General features: G+C 41.1%; 1 protein-coding gene across 1 annotated transcript; it reads right to left on the reverse strand.

Moving 5' to 3' along the window:
• Positions 1-2,054: 2,054 nt before the first annotated feature.
• Positions 2,055-12,281, reverse strand: LOC108705664 (UPF0688 protein C1orf174 homolog). The gene is given in 7 exon segments (XM_041569053.1): positions 2,055-2,505; positions 7,966-8,101; positions 11,365-11,472; positions 11,475-11,507; positions 11,510-11,566; positions 11,569-11,724; positions 12,263-12,281. Coding segments are annotated over 6 exon segments (504 nt in total). The 3' UTR covers positions 2,055-2,505; positions 7,966-7,970.
• Between the last annotated feature and the right edge of the window lie 2,128 nt (positions 12,282-14,409).

Here is a 14,409-nt window from a genome sequence, read left to right on the forward strand (position 1 = left end):
AACTTTTGAGCTGTCTTTTAAAAGAAGGTTTTGTCGAAGTATGGGAATCACACGCTGTAGGCAGAATAACTGCGTTTAAGATTTATTAAATTTCCACACAACATGTTTCGGGCACCAAGGCCCTTTATCAAGTGCCTTGGTAAGTAACTTGATAAAGGGCCTTGGTGCCCGAAACATGTTGTGTGGAAATTTAATAAATCTTAAATGCAGTTATTCTGCCTACAGAGTGTGATTCCCATACTTCGACAAAACTGTGATTTATAAGAGGAGGCCAGGGACGGAGCTTCCAGGGAAACACATAGTCTGGCTATACTAAAAGTGCGGCTAATGAGTGTAAACCTACTATAGAGACTTTTAAAAAAAGGTGCCTTGGTGGTTATACATTGTTTATATAGGGAATCATATACTCCCCTATTGTAAAAAGGGATATTTATAAGTCACCAAGGAGTTCAATGACCATATAACGGCACAGGGCTGAAGGTCGAGGTCCTTTTGTGCTGGGTGCCATTGGCATGCTGTAGGTGACACAGGTGACAAAATGCAGGGTCACCTACATTCCAATAGGTACTGGGCTTTATATATTTATAAGCAGTTACACAAGACAGTAACTGCTTGGGAGTATTTAATGAATTCCTATCCCACATCAATTGAGTGAAGTCTGGCCTTGAATACATACTGAAATAGCACACTATATTTATTGTTTTAATTTTATCAAATGCACATTGACAATATTTTTACCTTTTAATTCAGGGGCAAATTTTTCCAGTTGCTCTTGAACGGAGCACATATGGCTGATAGTTGACCATGGAAAAAAATAACGAATTTCTAGGTTAACGCTGCAAAGTGCCTCTCTATAAAACCATCATGAAGCCAGAAAAGCTCATCAAAAGTTCTCAGAATAGAGAAGTGAGAGGCTGCAGTGAATGGAGAATAGCCAGGAGCAAAGTGCAAAGGGAAAAGTCACTTTGATAAAAGCAATGGTTGTGTTTTTCTTTTTCAAATATCTAAAATGAATCCATCCGTGAATTTTTTTGCAACATGGTATAGATCTTTGCACATTACTTATATGCTGTTAGAGATATTTTACGTATAACTACTGTACCAGAAGCTGTGCCAGGAGGAGCCCGCAGAGCCCTGTACTTACCGCTTGCCTCAGAGCAGGCAGTAGGCTGCTCCTCCTCGCGCTTCTTAATTTTCACGTCTGAATGACACACAAGTTAGGAGGTGAGTGTATGCCTACAAACCACCCCTGCCCTTCCATCTTATATAAAGTGCTGCCCAATGCAGGCAACCCTATATCAAAGGGGAAAGCCATCGGTTTCTGGACTTGGAAATGCAAAACGTAGAGAGCATTGTCCAAAACCGAGGCTTATCACTTCGAAACAAGCAGACTTTTGAATCTGCTCTGAATACAGCAGACCTATCAGTTAAAGGAGAAGGAAAGGTAAAAACTAAGTAAGCTTTATCAGAAAGGTCTATATAAATACATTAGCAAACCCTTAAAGTAATGCTGTCAAAGTGAGTCCTCTGCCTTATATCGTGTTTACATGGGCTTCTGTATCAGACTTCCTGTTTTCAACTTAAACCTCCAGGGCTTGGGCTTGAGCATGCTCAGTTTGCTCCTCTCCCCCTCCCTCCCTGCTGTAATCTGAACTCAGACCAAGCAGGGAGAGACTCAGGCAGGAAGTGATGTCACACCAAGCTAATTTGGCAGCTGCTATCCTAGAGAACAGAGTGTCTAGAGCTGTTTACTCAGGTATGGAAAATCATTCTAAAGAATAAAAATGGTGTTCTAGCTTGCACTGTTGTGGCTAATCTATTGGTAATAAACTGCCTTTGTAGCTTTCCTTCTCCTTTAATCCATGTAGCTATGCAGTAACACACACAAATGTTTTAAATGTGGTTACATTCAGAATTTGATTATGAGCCAAGTATCAAAATAATGTAACAAACATGTACAGAACAATCAATATTTATTTTGGTCACAAAGCGTGTTGTCAACATAAATTACATGTGCCCTTTGGGCCTCTACAAGAAATGAAATGTACCAGAAATGCAGGGCAAGCCCAAATCACTAGTAGAGTCTTTAACAAAAAACACCCTTATATACCAATTACAAGTTATCCTTCATTAACAGATTTTATGCAAAATATTTGACATTTCAGATGCTGAAAAACTCACAGTTTGTCCCAGAACTATTAAGAACTGTCTTGAGTTTCTAGATTTTGTCATTGCCATTTTTTAGAAGTGTACGATTTCTATAGAAATGCTGAAGTTAATTACATTTGGGAAATTCAAATTGTATCTCCTTTTCCTTGCTTGATACAAGTAAGAATAATTGCACTTATATTTTCTTGTGTTTTATAAACATATTCAGAAGAAAATAGATTCTATACAAACATTGTCCATGCAGCTGCTACTATCTTAAAACACTTAGATTGGGACAAATATTTATACTTCTGGATTCCCCCGGACACACACATTCAAGCTTGGCTCTGCAGAATCCTAGAACAGAAAAAGAAAATGATCATTTTAATTGCATTAATATGTTTGAAGTGTGGTTTAACACAATTACACAAGCACTTTCACACCAATTAAGTTAACCATGCACTAGATGATTTGCTTTGATTGGTTAGGTTGCCAAACAAGTGGGGGTTCGTGTTGGATCAACCTAATTTGGCCTACTACTTGGGAGGCCAAATCAATCAAACATCTAACCTCTGGGCCAACAGTCAGATCACAATAAGGGTCCTGGGCAGACCGGTTATGGCTCATACATAGTCCAATAAGCTACCAAATCAATCTGGAGTGACCAGGTCTGCAGCCAATGGCCAGCTTGATTTCATGTCTGGTGAATACATCTGGTACATACACAGTACAGTAATGCTGCCTTTCTTTTTTTTTTAAAAGGTAAGTTTTATTTCGTTTTAAACACAAAACATACACACATAACAGACAGTCAAGCAGACCGGTTCATATAGATTATACATAGGTACATAAAATCGGCTGAACGTACAAGTCAACTACAAGCACCATAAAATAAACATTGCTATGAGACAATAACGGACTTCTGGGATAATCGAACACCCAAGGGACCTCATCGGGAATATAGGATGAGTGGAACCACCTCTAGTATGACCCAGACGGCCTGCACAACTACCGTTCAGTCAGGGAGGTTCGGATCTATATCAGCCCATGAGCCCCATATTTTGTCAAATTTCGTAGGCGAGCCCCTGGATTCATAGGTAAGTTTGTAAAGGGGTAGGGCATTATTAACCAGCTGCACCCACGCTCTAAGAGAAGGTGGTAGGTTACCCATCCAGTGCATTGCAATGGTTTTCTTTGCATAGAAAAGGAGGATACGAAAGGCAATTCTGGGGTATTTGGCCGGGACCAGGTCTTCTAAGACCCCCAACAGACAAACGGATGGGGTGATAACCCTCGGGAAGTCAAGGTTATCAGCTAGAAAGTTAACCACTCGCGTCCAGAAGTGTAAAATCAGTCGACATTCCCACAGTAGGTGGAAGAAGTCTGCGCCTGGTTGCTGACACCTCGGACAAATGTCAAGGGGGATTCGGCCCATTTGCTTGAGACGTTCTGGGGTTATATACACATGGTGTAAAATTTTATACTGGACCAACTTATCCTTGAGAGAGATAAGGCCGGCGTACACATTATCTATCGCCTCCTCCCAGTCCTCCTGTGTAAGGCCCGTAATTTTATCAGTCCACCATTCTTGAGTAATCAGAAAGAGTTTAGGTCCAGAGAGTAGAAGTCGGTGGTATAGCCGGGACACCAATTTGGAAGGGCTAGGGTCACGGAGGGTTTCCTCTATGGCCAGGGAGGACTGTTGGGGGGCAAGGGTACCAAATTGGGAGTAAAAAGCATGTCTAAGCTGAAGGTATTGAAATAACAAAAGTGGCGTCGGGTGGGTCTTACGCTGAAGAGCACAATATGTGGGAAACACCTGGGGATCAAGAAGATCTTGTAAGCATTTAATGTCCCTGTTAGGCCAAAATATGAAATCCGGGAGATATCTGAAGTGAGGTAGGTATGAGTTACCCCACAAAGGTAGGTTTGGGGACAGTAACGGGGGAGCATGGCCCAAAATTTTAAGGGCTACCTGCCAAGATTTGTGAGGGGTGGTCAAAGTAGTTGGCAGGGGACTGTAATCCCTAAGGGAACGGTATGGAAAATGTCGGAGACCTTCCCAGGAGGCTACAAGGAGAGCCTGTAGCTGCGAGTTTGGGTTGTACGGGTCCGGATGAAAGCACCAGTGCAGGTAGTAAAGTTGTGAAGCCAGATAATATAGATAGAAGTTGGGGAGAGCCAGGCCCCCCTCCTCACACGGGGCACATAACCGGGTCCAAGCAATTCTGGGTGTTTTATTATTCCAAAGGAAGGGGATCATGATCTGGTTTAGACGCTTGAAGTAGTGTTTAGGGAGGTATATGGGTGCATTATGGAGCAAGTAAAGGATTTTGGGAAGATAAATCATTTTAATAAGATTGACTCGGCCCCATAGAGATAAAGGTAACTTCGTCCAACGGGTTAGTGTGGTGGTCAGATTGGTGAGAAGGGGGTCCAAGTTGAGGGAGACATACTTGGAAACATCTGCCTGGATTGTCACGCCAAGGTATTTGAACTGATTGGCCCACTCTAGGGGGGTCTCGGCTGGCAAAGGTCGAGGTTGGTCAGGGTCAATGGGGAAGAGAACAGACTTGTCCCAATTCACCCGCAAGCCAGAGAAAGAGCCAAATCGGTTGACCAGGTCTAAAAGGGCGGTAAGGGAGTCGTTAGGGTTGGCCAGGTAAATGAGAAGATCATCAGCAAATAGAGAGATTTTTTCTTGTATAGTGCCGAAGGTTAAGCCTTTTATCCGAGAGGACTGCCTTATCAGTATCGCCAGAGGTTCAATCGCAAGGGCGAATAGGGCCGGGGAAAGGGGGCAACCCTGTCTCGTACCTCTCGTTAATGCAAAAGGGGGCGATATGAGGCCATTAACTCTAACTCGCCGTGGGGTTCCTGTAAAGGAGCTTGATCCAAGTTAAACATCGGGGTCCAAACCCAAAACGGGCCAAAACCTCCCACAAGAAGTCCCACTCCACCGAATCAAAAGCCTTAGCAGAGTCTAAGGAGGCTACAACTCTGGTGCCTGCCTCCACATGAGTGATTTGTAGGTTGGTAAAGAGTCTGCGAAGGTTGATGTTGGTGGAGCGCCCAGGCATAAAGCCAGATTGGTCAGGGTGGATCAGGTCTGGGACCACCCGTTGAAGGCGGGAGGAAAGTATTTTAGCTAAGATTTTGGCATCCGTGTTAAGCAGGGAAATAGGGCGGTAGGAAGAGCATCGGGTAGTGTCTTTACCTGGTTTAGGGATAACTACTATAAGGGCTTCATTGAATGAGGGGGGCAATGAGTTACTATCAAAAGCCGATTGAAGAGTGTCAAGGTATTTGGGAACTATTTGGTCGGAAAGGGCTTTGTACCAGTCGGGAGGGAGGCCATCCGGCCCTGGCGTCTTATTAGGGGGCAGTGAGGCGATGGCATCCTTAACCTCCTGGGGAGTGATAGGTGCGTCTAGAAAAGCTTGATCGGTAAGGGAAAGCGATGGTATGGGGACGGAATCTAAGAAATGCTGGAGTTGGGCTTTGGAATACAGTGCCGTGGTGGTGTAGAGATTTCGGTAGAAGGTAGCAAATTCTTGTGTTATGAGCCTAGGTTCCGTGACCACTGAGCCATCGTCTAGTACGATGCGTGAAACCGCCGAGGGTGCAGTGTGCTGCTTGGCCAGAAACGCCAGAAGTTTACTATTTTTGTCACTTTGGTCAAAAATGCGTTGATTCTGATAGAGAAGGGCTTTCCTGGTGAGGGAAATAGAGGCCTGAGAAAGGGTATTTTGAGCCTTCAACAGATCAGTGTAATTAGCAGGGGAAGGGTCCTGAGTGTGTATAGAGAGAGCTTGCTGGAGATCGTATTCCGCAGCAGAGACTCGTTCTAAAGTAGCATTTCTAGCTTGTGATATGGCCCCCATGAGAGCACCACGCATAACTGCTTTGGAAGCATCCCATAATGTTTGTTGGGGGGCAGAACCCGCATTACAGGTCCAATAATCCCCATAAGCTTGGGCATTAGCATCGGCCACAGTATTGTTTTTGAGCCAAAGAGGGCTCAGCCGCCACAGTCTATCAGTGGCCGCAGGGTTCCACCGTAAAGTGAGTTGTAACGGGGAATGGTCAGAGAGGGCCTGGGGTAGATACTTGACCTGGTCAATAATGGGCAAGAGTTCCACGGAGACAAGGGCCAGATCAATTCTCGAAAAGGTCTTGTGGGTTGTGGAGTGACAAGAGAATTCTCTTTGAGATGGGTGTTTCCATCTCCAGGGGTCAGTTAGGTGCAGGGCCTCTGCCCATGAGGTAAGGTTAGTCAGAGTGCGGGGGTTGGGGCCTAGTTTGTCCAAAGAAGGATTTAAACAGCAATTAAAATCCCCAAGGATACAGAGTGGGCTGGGGGGGAATTCAGAAAGCTTAGTCACCATTAGGTCCAGGATCGACACTGCGAATGGCGGCGGCACATATATGTTAACTAATAGGATGAGTTTGTTGGCAATAAGGCCATGGAGTATCAGGAATCTGCCATAGTGGTCTAAGTGGAGCTTCAAGAGCTCAAAAGGCAAACTTTTTCTGATCAATATAGAAACCCCCCTCGAGTGCGAGGAGAAGGTAGAGTGGAAATGCCAACCCACCCATGGCTTTTTCAATGCTAAAATTTTTTGCCCAGTAAGGTGCGTCTCCTGGAGAAGAAGGATAGCCGGGGGATATTTTTTCAGATAGTTGAACATTAGGCTCCTCTTAAATTTAGAATTGAGGCCTCACACGTTCCACGAGAGGATTGAGAAACTAGCCATAACTCACAGAAACGGGTATATGCCAGGCCAAACGAAGTGTCCATCCCGTCACACAAAGCCAATGGAAAATCATAGCAAGCACATTCAGTATACATAGTACATCAGTCAACATACAGTGAGTAGTCTGCGAAACACATTGAAACATAAACCCAACAATACTACATACCCATCCCACCCTACTCACCCCCCAAACTTGAGCGAGTCTAATGCCCGCTGCTTCTGGATGACAGGAGAAAAATCCGGATACAAAGACAAAGTAGCCCCCTGGTATTGAATTGGGCCCTTAATGCTGCCTTTCTTGCTACAGGCCAGCAAATCCAGACTGGGATTCAGAACAGGCCCTGGAATTCCCAGTACAGAGAAGCCCATTCAGCTTTTCACCTGCCCAATAAACAATGACTCTGTCTCTAGCATCTTACAGCAGCCTGCCAGAACTCACAGATTGGAAGTCTGGCCCTGCAGTCCAGTATATACATCAATTAAATCTCAGCTCAAGCCTCAAGGTAGGTGAACAAGAATAGCCCACCTGCTTCCCCTGTCCTGCTCAAATTAATATATGCAAATCCAATAAAAAGACAAAAAAAAAAAAAAGGTACTTCATGTATTCATAGGACTTATAAAAAGAACCTGTTCTTTTTAAGTGCTATGAATACATTTTGACTTTTTTAAGGAGTGTTTTTTTGGATTCATTTATAGCAAGTATGGAGGCTTTCAAGTAGCCCCCTGCAGCAAGGACCCCCCTCCTTTTGAACTTAGTTCTTTGTGTGTCATCCTAACACATGTGTACTGCAAATTAAAACTGTATATGTATCAGGAGCACAGTGTTTTTCACATCTTTGTTTGTGACCTATAAATAAAAATGTGTGGCCCAATGCACCACTGTGATCACGTCAAATGCTCTGGACTCCTGCAGTCACTTTCCACTCATTTCAGGTGTGTTTCAGGTTGATCCCAACCAACACACCAGTGGCAGCTTATAGGAAACACCTTTCCCATTTACATGAATAAGAAGTGCCTGCAGTGCCAGCTGCCCAACAAAAATATGTAACAAAACCCATACCTTATTTAAATATTTCCTTCATTAACCAAGCTGTCAGCATAGTCATCATCATCATCTTCCTCCTCTTCCTTTGCTCTAAAATGCAGGTTTCTGAACTCTCTTCTGCGCATCGAAGCACAACAAGGCACAGCAGGTCCTAACAGAAACCACAAACATTTTAATCATATGAATGTGCATGAAATGTGAAAAGAAATAGTGACTACTGGCAAAAATATTAAAAACAATATATAATAATAGATTATTGCATTTAAATGGATATGAATCCAAAGTAGCCCTTAGCATGTGTACGGATTTTAAAACTTCGCAGGACATGGCAAAAATGGACCAGTTATGCAGTGTTCTTTCAAGTCAATTTTGGCCAGGCTCATCTTCTAGCTTTTTTTATTGGATCTGTGCCAACCCCAACCTCACTTGCCATCATAGAACACAATTTACAGAAGCCGCTAGGACTGCATGCTTTTTTTTTTTTAAACAAGGAATCTTATTGGTTTGCTATTACAGCAACTCATTCATTAACATTATACCTGGTTTTATTGTCAAAACTGGCTGGAAACCAATTATGAGGAATATAGCCTGGTTGCTAGGGTTTTACTAGGGTCCAAATAACCTTAGCAACCATGCATTGATTTAAATAAGAGAATGGAATATGAACAGGAGAGGCCTGAATAGACAGATGAATAATAAAAATCCATATACAAAAATAGCAATAACAATACAATTGTAGCCTTGCAGAGCATATGTTTTTAGATGCGGTCAGTAACCTCCTTTTGAAAGCTGGATTCAGAAGAAAAAGGCAAATAATGAATAAACTATTAAAAATAAATAATGAAGACCAATTGGCCATTCTAGAACATACTAGAACCAACCCCAGATACAAGAAACAATGTAATTTTGTGTTTACTTTCATGTTGGTTCTACAGAAATACCTGTTTAGGTCGGAGATAAAATCTTATTTGGACACCTCATTTAAAGTTGGAAAATAATTTACTCTTACTAAAAACTGCCTTCTGCGTGGCTTCTAACACCCAACTTTCCTAAGCCACTTCAAACAAAGCCCCTAAACAACTTACACTTAAGGTGTGCATCAAGTCTAAATTCAGGATTAGGACCAAGAGGAGGACTACTCAGAAGCCTCTATCTTATATACCATGGGGCTGTTGGCTGTGGGAAGAACAGCAGCACAATTCAAAAGAATTAAATTAATGTTCTTACAAGCTTCACTTGTCTTTTAACAACTTAGTTCAATGATATATGTTAATATCTATAAGGCATGGCAACTCTTGGCCCTCCACTTGCTGCAGAACTGCTAATTTGAATACCTTCCATTAGCAGAGCTGCAGGAGAACATTAAACACTAATCTAAAATAACTATCGGGAAAGGCAGTGCCCTATGTTATTTAAATAAATTGTATAATAACACTTCTATACATATATTAAAACCGAGTCAGTACATGCATTATGCATGGCTTAGCACACAATGATAGAGCAGATTAGAATCCTCCATAGAGGGTTAGTGTGCATGTGTTCCACCATTATTTGCATGAGCATTGGGATATGTGTACAAGGCTGTTGCTAAGTTACACACACGTTACTCTACATATATTAAAACTGAGTCAGTACATGCAGTAGCATTCCTAGAGGGGGGCGGGCCCTGGTGCGTGACGCGCAGCCGGCCCCGCCCCCCTCCGAACGGCCGATTTTACTGGGGATTTCAGTGGCTTGCGGTGCTGCCGGGGGGCCCTGAGGTGGTGCGGGCCCTGGCCCGCTCGCACCCCCTGCTCCCCCAGTAGTTCCGCCACTGAGTATATGCATTATGCATGGCTTAGCACACAATGATAGAGCAGATTAGAATCCTCCATAGAGGTTAGTGTGCATGTGTTCCACCATTATTTGCATGAGCATTGGGATATGTGTACAAGGCTGTTGCTAAGTTACACAAGTGACTCAATGTCCATATACATTGCAGGTCTATATAAAATGTGAAGTGCAAAATACTTCTAACCTCTTTTTGTTCCATGCTCTCTGCTTTTGTTTTCTTGTTTCCTTATGTCTTATTTGGTTCTCTCCACTATCCCTTAAGCAGTGAAGTCACAGAACCCATCAGAGTTTTGCAATATAAAAAGCCTTTATTGGAATCCTGGCTCAGATCTCAGACAAAACAGTTTAGTCTGAGATCTGAGCTAGGATTCCAATAAAGACTTTTTATATTACAAAACTCGGATGGTTCTGTGATTTCACTACTTAAAGAGATACGGACATCAGAAAATAACCATTTTTATTATCTATCATAACATTGTCTTTGAATGCTATTTATAATTTTGCCCTAAAAGTATTTGCCTGATGCTTTTACATTACCTTCTTACTACCCTGTTCCTCTATGAGGGGGCTGCTATATTTGTGCAGTAGGAGTCCGTTAGCTTTAGAAACTGACAGGTTAAGAAGGGACAGTCAGGTTGCCAAAACAGTCAGGTTTAGAAACTTCAAGTGACAATTAAGCAGAACTATCAGCAAAAAATGGTCAACATGACCTATAGGTAACTATTAATGTAGAAAATTTTTAGTGGCAGTATCACTAAGTATTCAAGCCAGTTGGAGTGGACAACTTTGCACGTGCACCTGCTACTTGAGAGTTCTAAAGGTCTGGGTGAATACCGACCAATTATCCTACACTCCACTATCCCTTTGCAATTCCAGCATTTCTATTATGTAACTTTTAGTATGCTATAGGATGGACAATTCTAATTAAAACAATTTTTCTTTATTATTTATTTCTAGTATAGTCTTTTAATTATTTGCCTTTTTCTTCTGACTCTTTCTAGCTTTCAAATGGGGGGTCACTGACCCCATCCCATCTAACAGATGCTCCATAAGGCTACACATTTATTGTCATTGCTACTTTTTATTCTTCATCTTTCTATTCGGACCTCTATTCATATTGCAGTCTCTTATTCAAATCAATGCATGGTTGCTAGGGTAATTTGGCCCGTAGCAACCAGATTGCTGAAACTGCAAACAGGAGAGCTGCTAAATAACTCCAAAGAAACCCACAAATAATAAAACATGAAAACCAATTGCAAATTGTCTCAGAATATCACTCTCTACATCATGCTAAAAGTTAACTCAAAGGTGAACGACCCCTTTAAAGCATCAGCACTACGCCATACTTGCAGGTGAGCTTCTTTCGGGATAAGATGTCTAAGTGTGTGCGTTTATCAAGTGTGTCAGTCTGTGTGTTTATGTAGAACTGCACACGTATGACCCTGTCAATTAGCTTGGTGGTTCATAGGACATTTGATAATGCTCAGAACCTCCACAGATAACTACACAAATGTGCTAATGCAATATTAATATATATTAGGATGGATGATAAAATTAAGTTTGATAGACATCAAGGAAAACTCACCTGCATTAGATCTGCATTTTCAAAAAAGAGCCCCAGAGGCATCGGCTGATTGCTGTCTTCATCTACAAATGGACTGCCATTCAGATAAACCTCTCTTACTTTAGAGGCTCAGAGGACGTTTTGTGACTAAACCCTACTCATCCTCACTGTCATCTGTTAAGCCATTACGTGAAACCTCATTCAAATCAGAAAAGGGGATGCAGAAGGACATGTATTAACGTTTCCAGCATTGCTTTCATTAGACGCTGTGTTGTCGGTTTTGTTTATGAATCCTGTCTCATCAGATTCCATCAGACCCTTTTCATCATTTTCTAACTTCTTTGGAGACTTTTGTCTGTGTTTTTTTGCTAAAACTGCTGCAAAGAAAAAGGGTGAAATTTAGAGTTAGTCATATGCATATGTGTATGTACATACACACACACAGTTAAAGAGAATAGAGGTCATTTACACAGGTGCAAAATTGTATACATTTACATGTTAGTCTCAAAGTTACGTGCACTAATACATGTTTCGGTTCAACCTGCAATCAAGTGCATGCAAATCTAACATACCAGGTAAATAATTATAATTATAATATTCACAATTACATCTGGCCTTTTCTGCTGTAAGGATCAGATAATATTCATTTTTATAGAACCAACTTTAGTGAATGGAGGAAATAATTAATCATGTTCAACTGCCTGAGCAAGACCAGGAGGTTAGAACTTTGCAATCCCCACAGCACCCAGTGTATCCATTGTTATTCTACTACAGCTATAGGGTGACATGAGCATCACTGTATGAATAATTCATCAGAATTTGAGCATAGATGTCTAAGAGGCACTTTTTATCAGTGTGTAAAATAGAACCACAAATAAAAACACTAGCGCTGAAAATGATGCCATTTCATTGTACCTCTCAACACTCCTGTCATAACTCGCTGAAGTCAATAGGACAAATTCTGGGGGGGAAAGAATTTATGGTATAGGTATGGGACCTATTATCCAGAATTCTAAGGATCTGGGGTTTCCGGATAACAGATCTTTCTGTAATTTGGAACTTTATACCTTAAGTCTTCTAGAAAATCATGTAAACATTAAATAAACCCAATAGGTTGATTTTGCTTCCAATAAGGATCTTCATTTGGATCAAGTACAAGGTACTGTTTTATTATTACAGAGAAAAAGGAAATGATTTTTAAAAATTTGGATTATTTGGATAAATGGAGTCTATGGGAGACAGCCTTTTTTCGTAATTAGGAGCATCTCTGGATAATGGGTTTTGTGATAACAGTCCTATACCGCTACTAAAAGCAGCGTAAAAGATTATATGAAAAGCTGCACTGCTGAGCTTTTTTTTCGTCTGCAAAATAATATTTGTTTCACATTAGAATTTATCCTCTGCTATACATTCATATACTCATTACATAGATTAATAAATACATGTGATTTTCACTGGTATGATGGCATTAAAGTTGTGATGGCTGATGTTTTTTCCACCTTTATAATGTGCCGTAAAGTGTATTTGTCTATATGTTTTTTGTGGTCACACCCCATTGCACCCCCGCCTAATGATTTTAAAAACTGGTGGTGAGCACAAATTTCCCCTGTTTGTTACATATATGAAGATGGTCACAAGGGTTAAATCACTTCATTAACAGGTTTAGTAACAAGCACCCATTGGAGAATTTGAATGTGTTAGACTAATTAAAGATTGGTCAATGTATTTTTTGTATCATCCTTGAGAAAGGTCCTAACAAGGACGTTGGATAATGTACAACGGAATAAATGATTGAGAAATTTTACATGGGAGTGCCGGTTTTCTTGATTGAGTTATATCATTTTATAACCATGCACCCCGGCTAAATAGGCCGTAATAGAGTTTGCCTCTTGGAGTGAGGATACTCACTGGACTGTGATATATATATATTATATATTACTGTATGTTATATGTGTGTGTGTGGTGTGTGCGTATATATACATTTACAGCTATGGGATCCATTACCAAGAAACCTGTTTTTGAGAATGCTCCATAATACAGGAAGGCTATCACCCACAGACTCCATTTTAGTCAATGAATTAAAATTCTACCATATTCATGATACCACTAGTGGTCTCAAAGCTCAAACTGTACCAGTAAAACGGTTATTTTTAATAAAGTTTTCTCCCAAATATACAGAGATCTACTCACCTCAGTCTCCTGATCAAGAATGAGAAATCTCTGGGCTGCAGCTGTACACCTTGACTTTGTCCATTATGACATCATAATGACAACTGTTTGTTTGAACAGCTGTGAGATTCAGAGCATTGTGACATCACGCATGCAGCCCAGGCAGGGCAGTTATAACAGCAAGTTAAATCATGGTTGCTGAGTTCAGTTAAATTCAATTAAGTTGAAGAATAAAGTGCAGTGGGTTTTGTTGCCATGATGAGAGCGTGTTTATTCAGTAGCCATTCTCAATATAGGGAATCGATACCATTACAACATGTATATTATTGTGTATTATTTGTATAAGAAATGGTACAATTAATATATTACAAAGACTGCCCCATTATTATATATAATGAGTATAGGGAACGCAGTGTTGTCTTGTACCTGAAATTGCAAAACAGTCCTGTGCTTTTTTTAGTGTTTAAATGTATTTTATTGAACTGGGGCAGCATAGCGCATCTTGACACAACTGGATATCAGTGCAAAGAGCTTTTTGGCCTTAGATTTAATCATGTTAATAAATTCATGTTATGTATTTAGCAAACAAAAGTCTAAATTTTATTTTTCATACTATGCTTTCATTTAAATGCACTTCTTTCATTTAAATGCACATGACAAGGTTGTTGCTTTTATGTATTTTGCCACACTACCATAACTACAACCTTATTTTAACAGTGTCAGCTGGAATGGTATTTAAATACAGGGTCTGACTGTTTCTTTTTATGCACATGAGCAGGTTTTTTAACATGCGTTTTTTTTGCTGATGATCCAGAGAGCCGGTCTGGGCCGACGGGGCCGACAAGAACCGGGGTCCGTCGGGTTTTTTCTCCGTGTCCCAGGCCGACCCTGTT

Source organism: Xenopus laevis, chromosome 7L (assembly GCF_017654675.1).
Source record: "Xenopus laevis strain J_2021 chromosome 7L, Xenopus_laevis_v10.1, whole genome shotgun sequence".
In the NCBI taxonomy this organism is placed as follows: Eukaryota; Metazoa; Chordata; class Amphibia; order Anura; family Pipidae; genus Xenopus; species Xenopus laevis.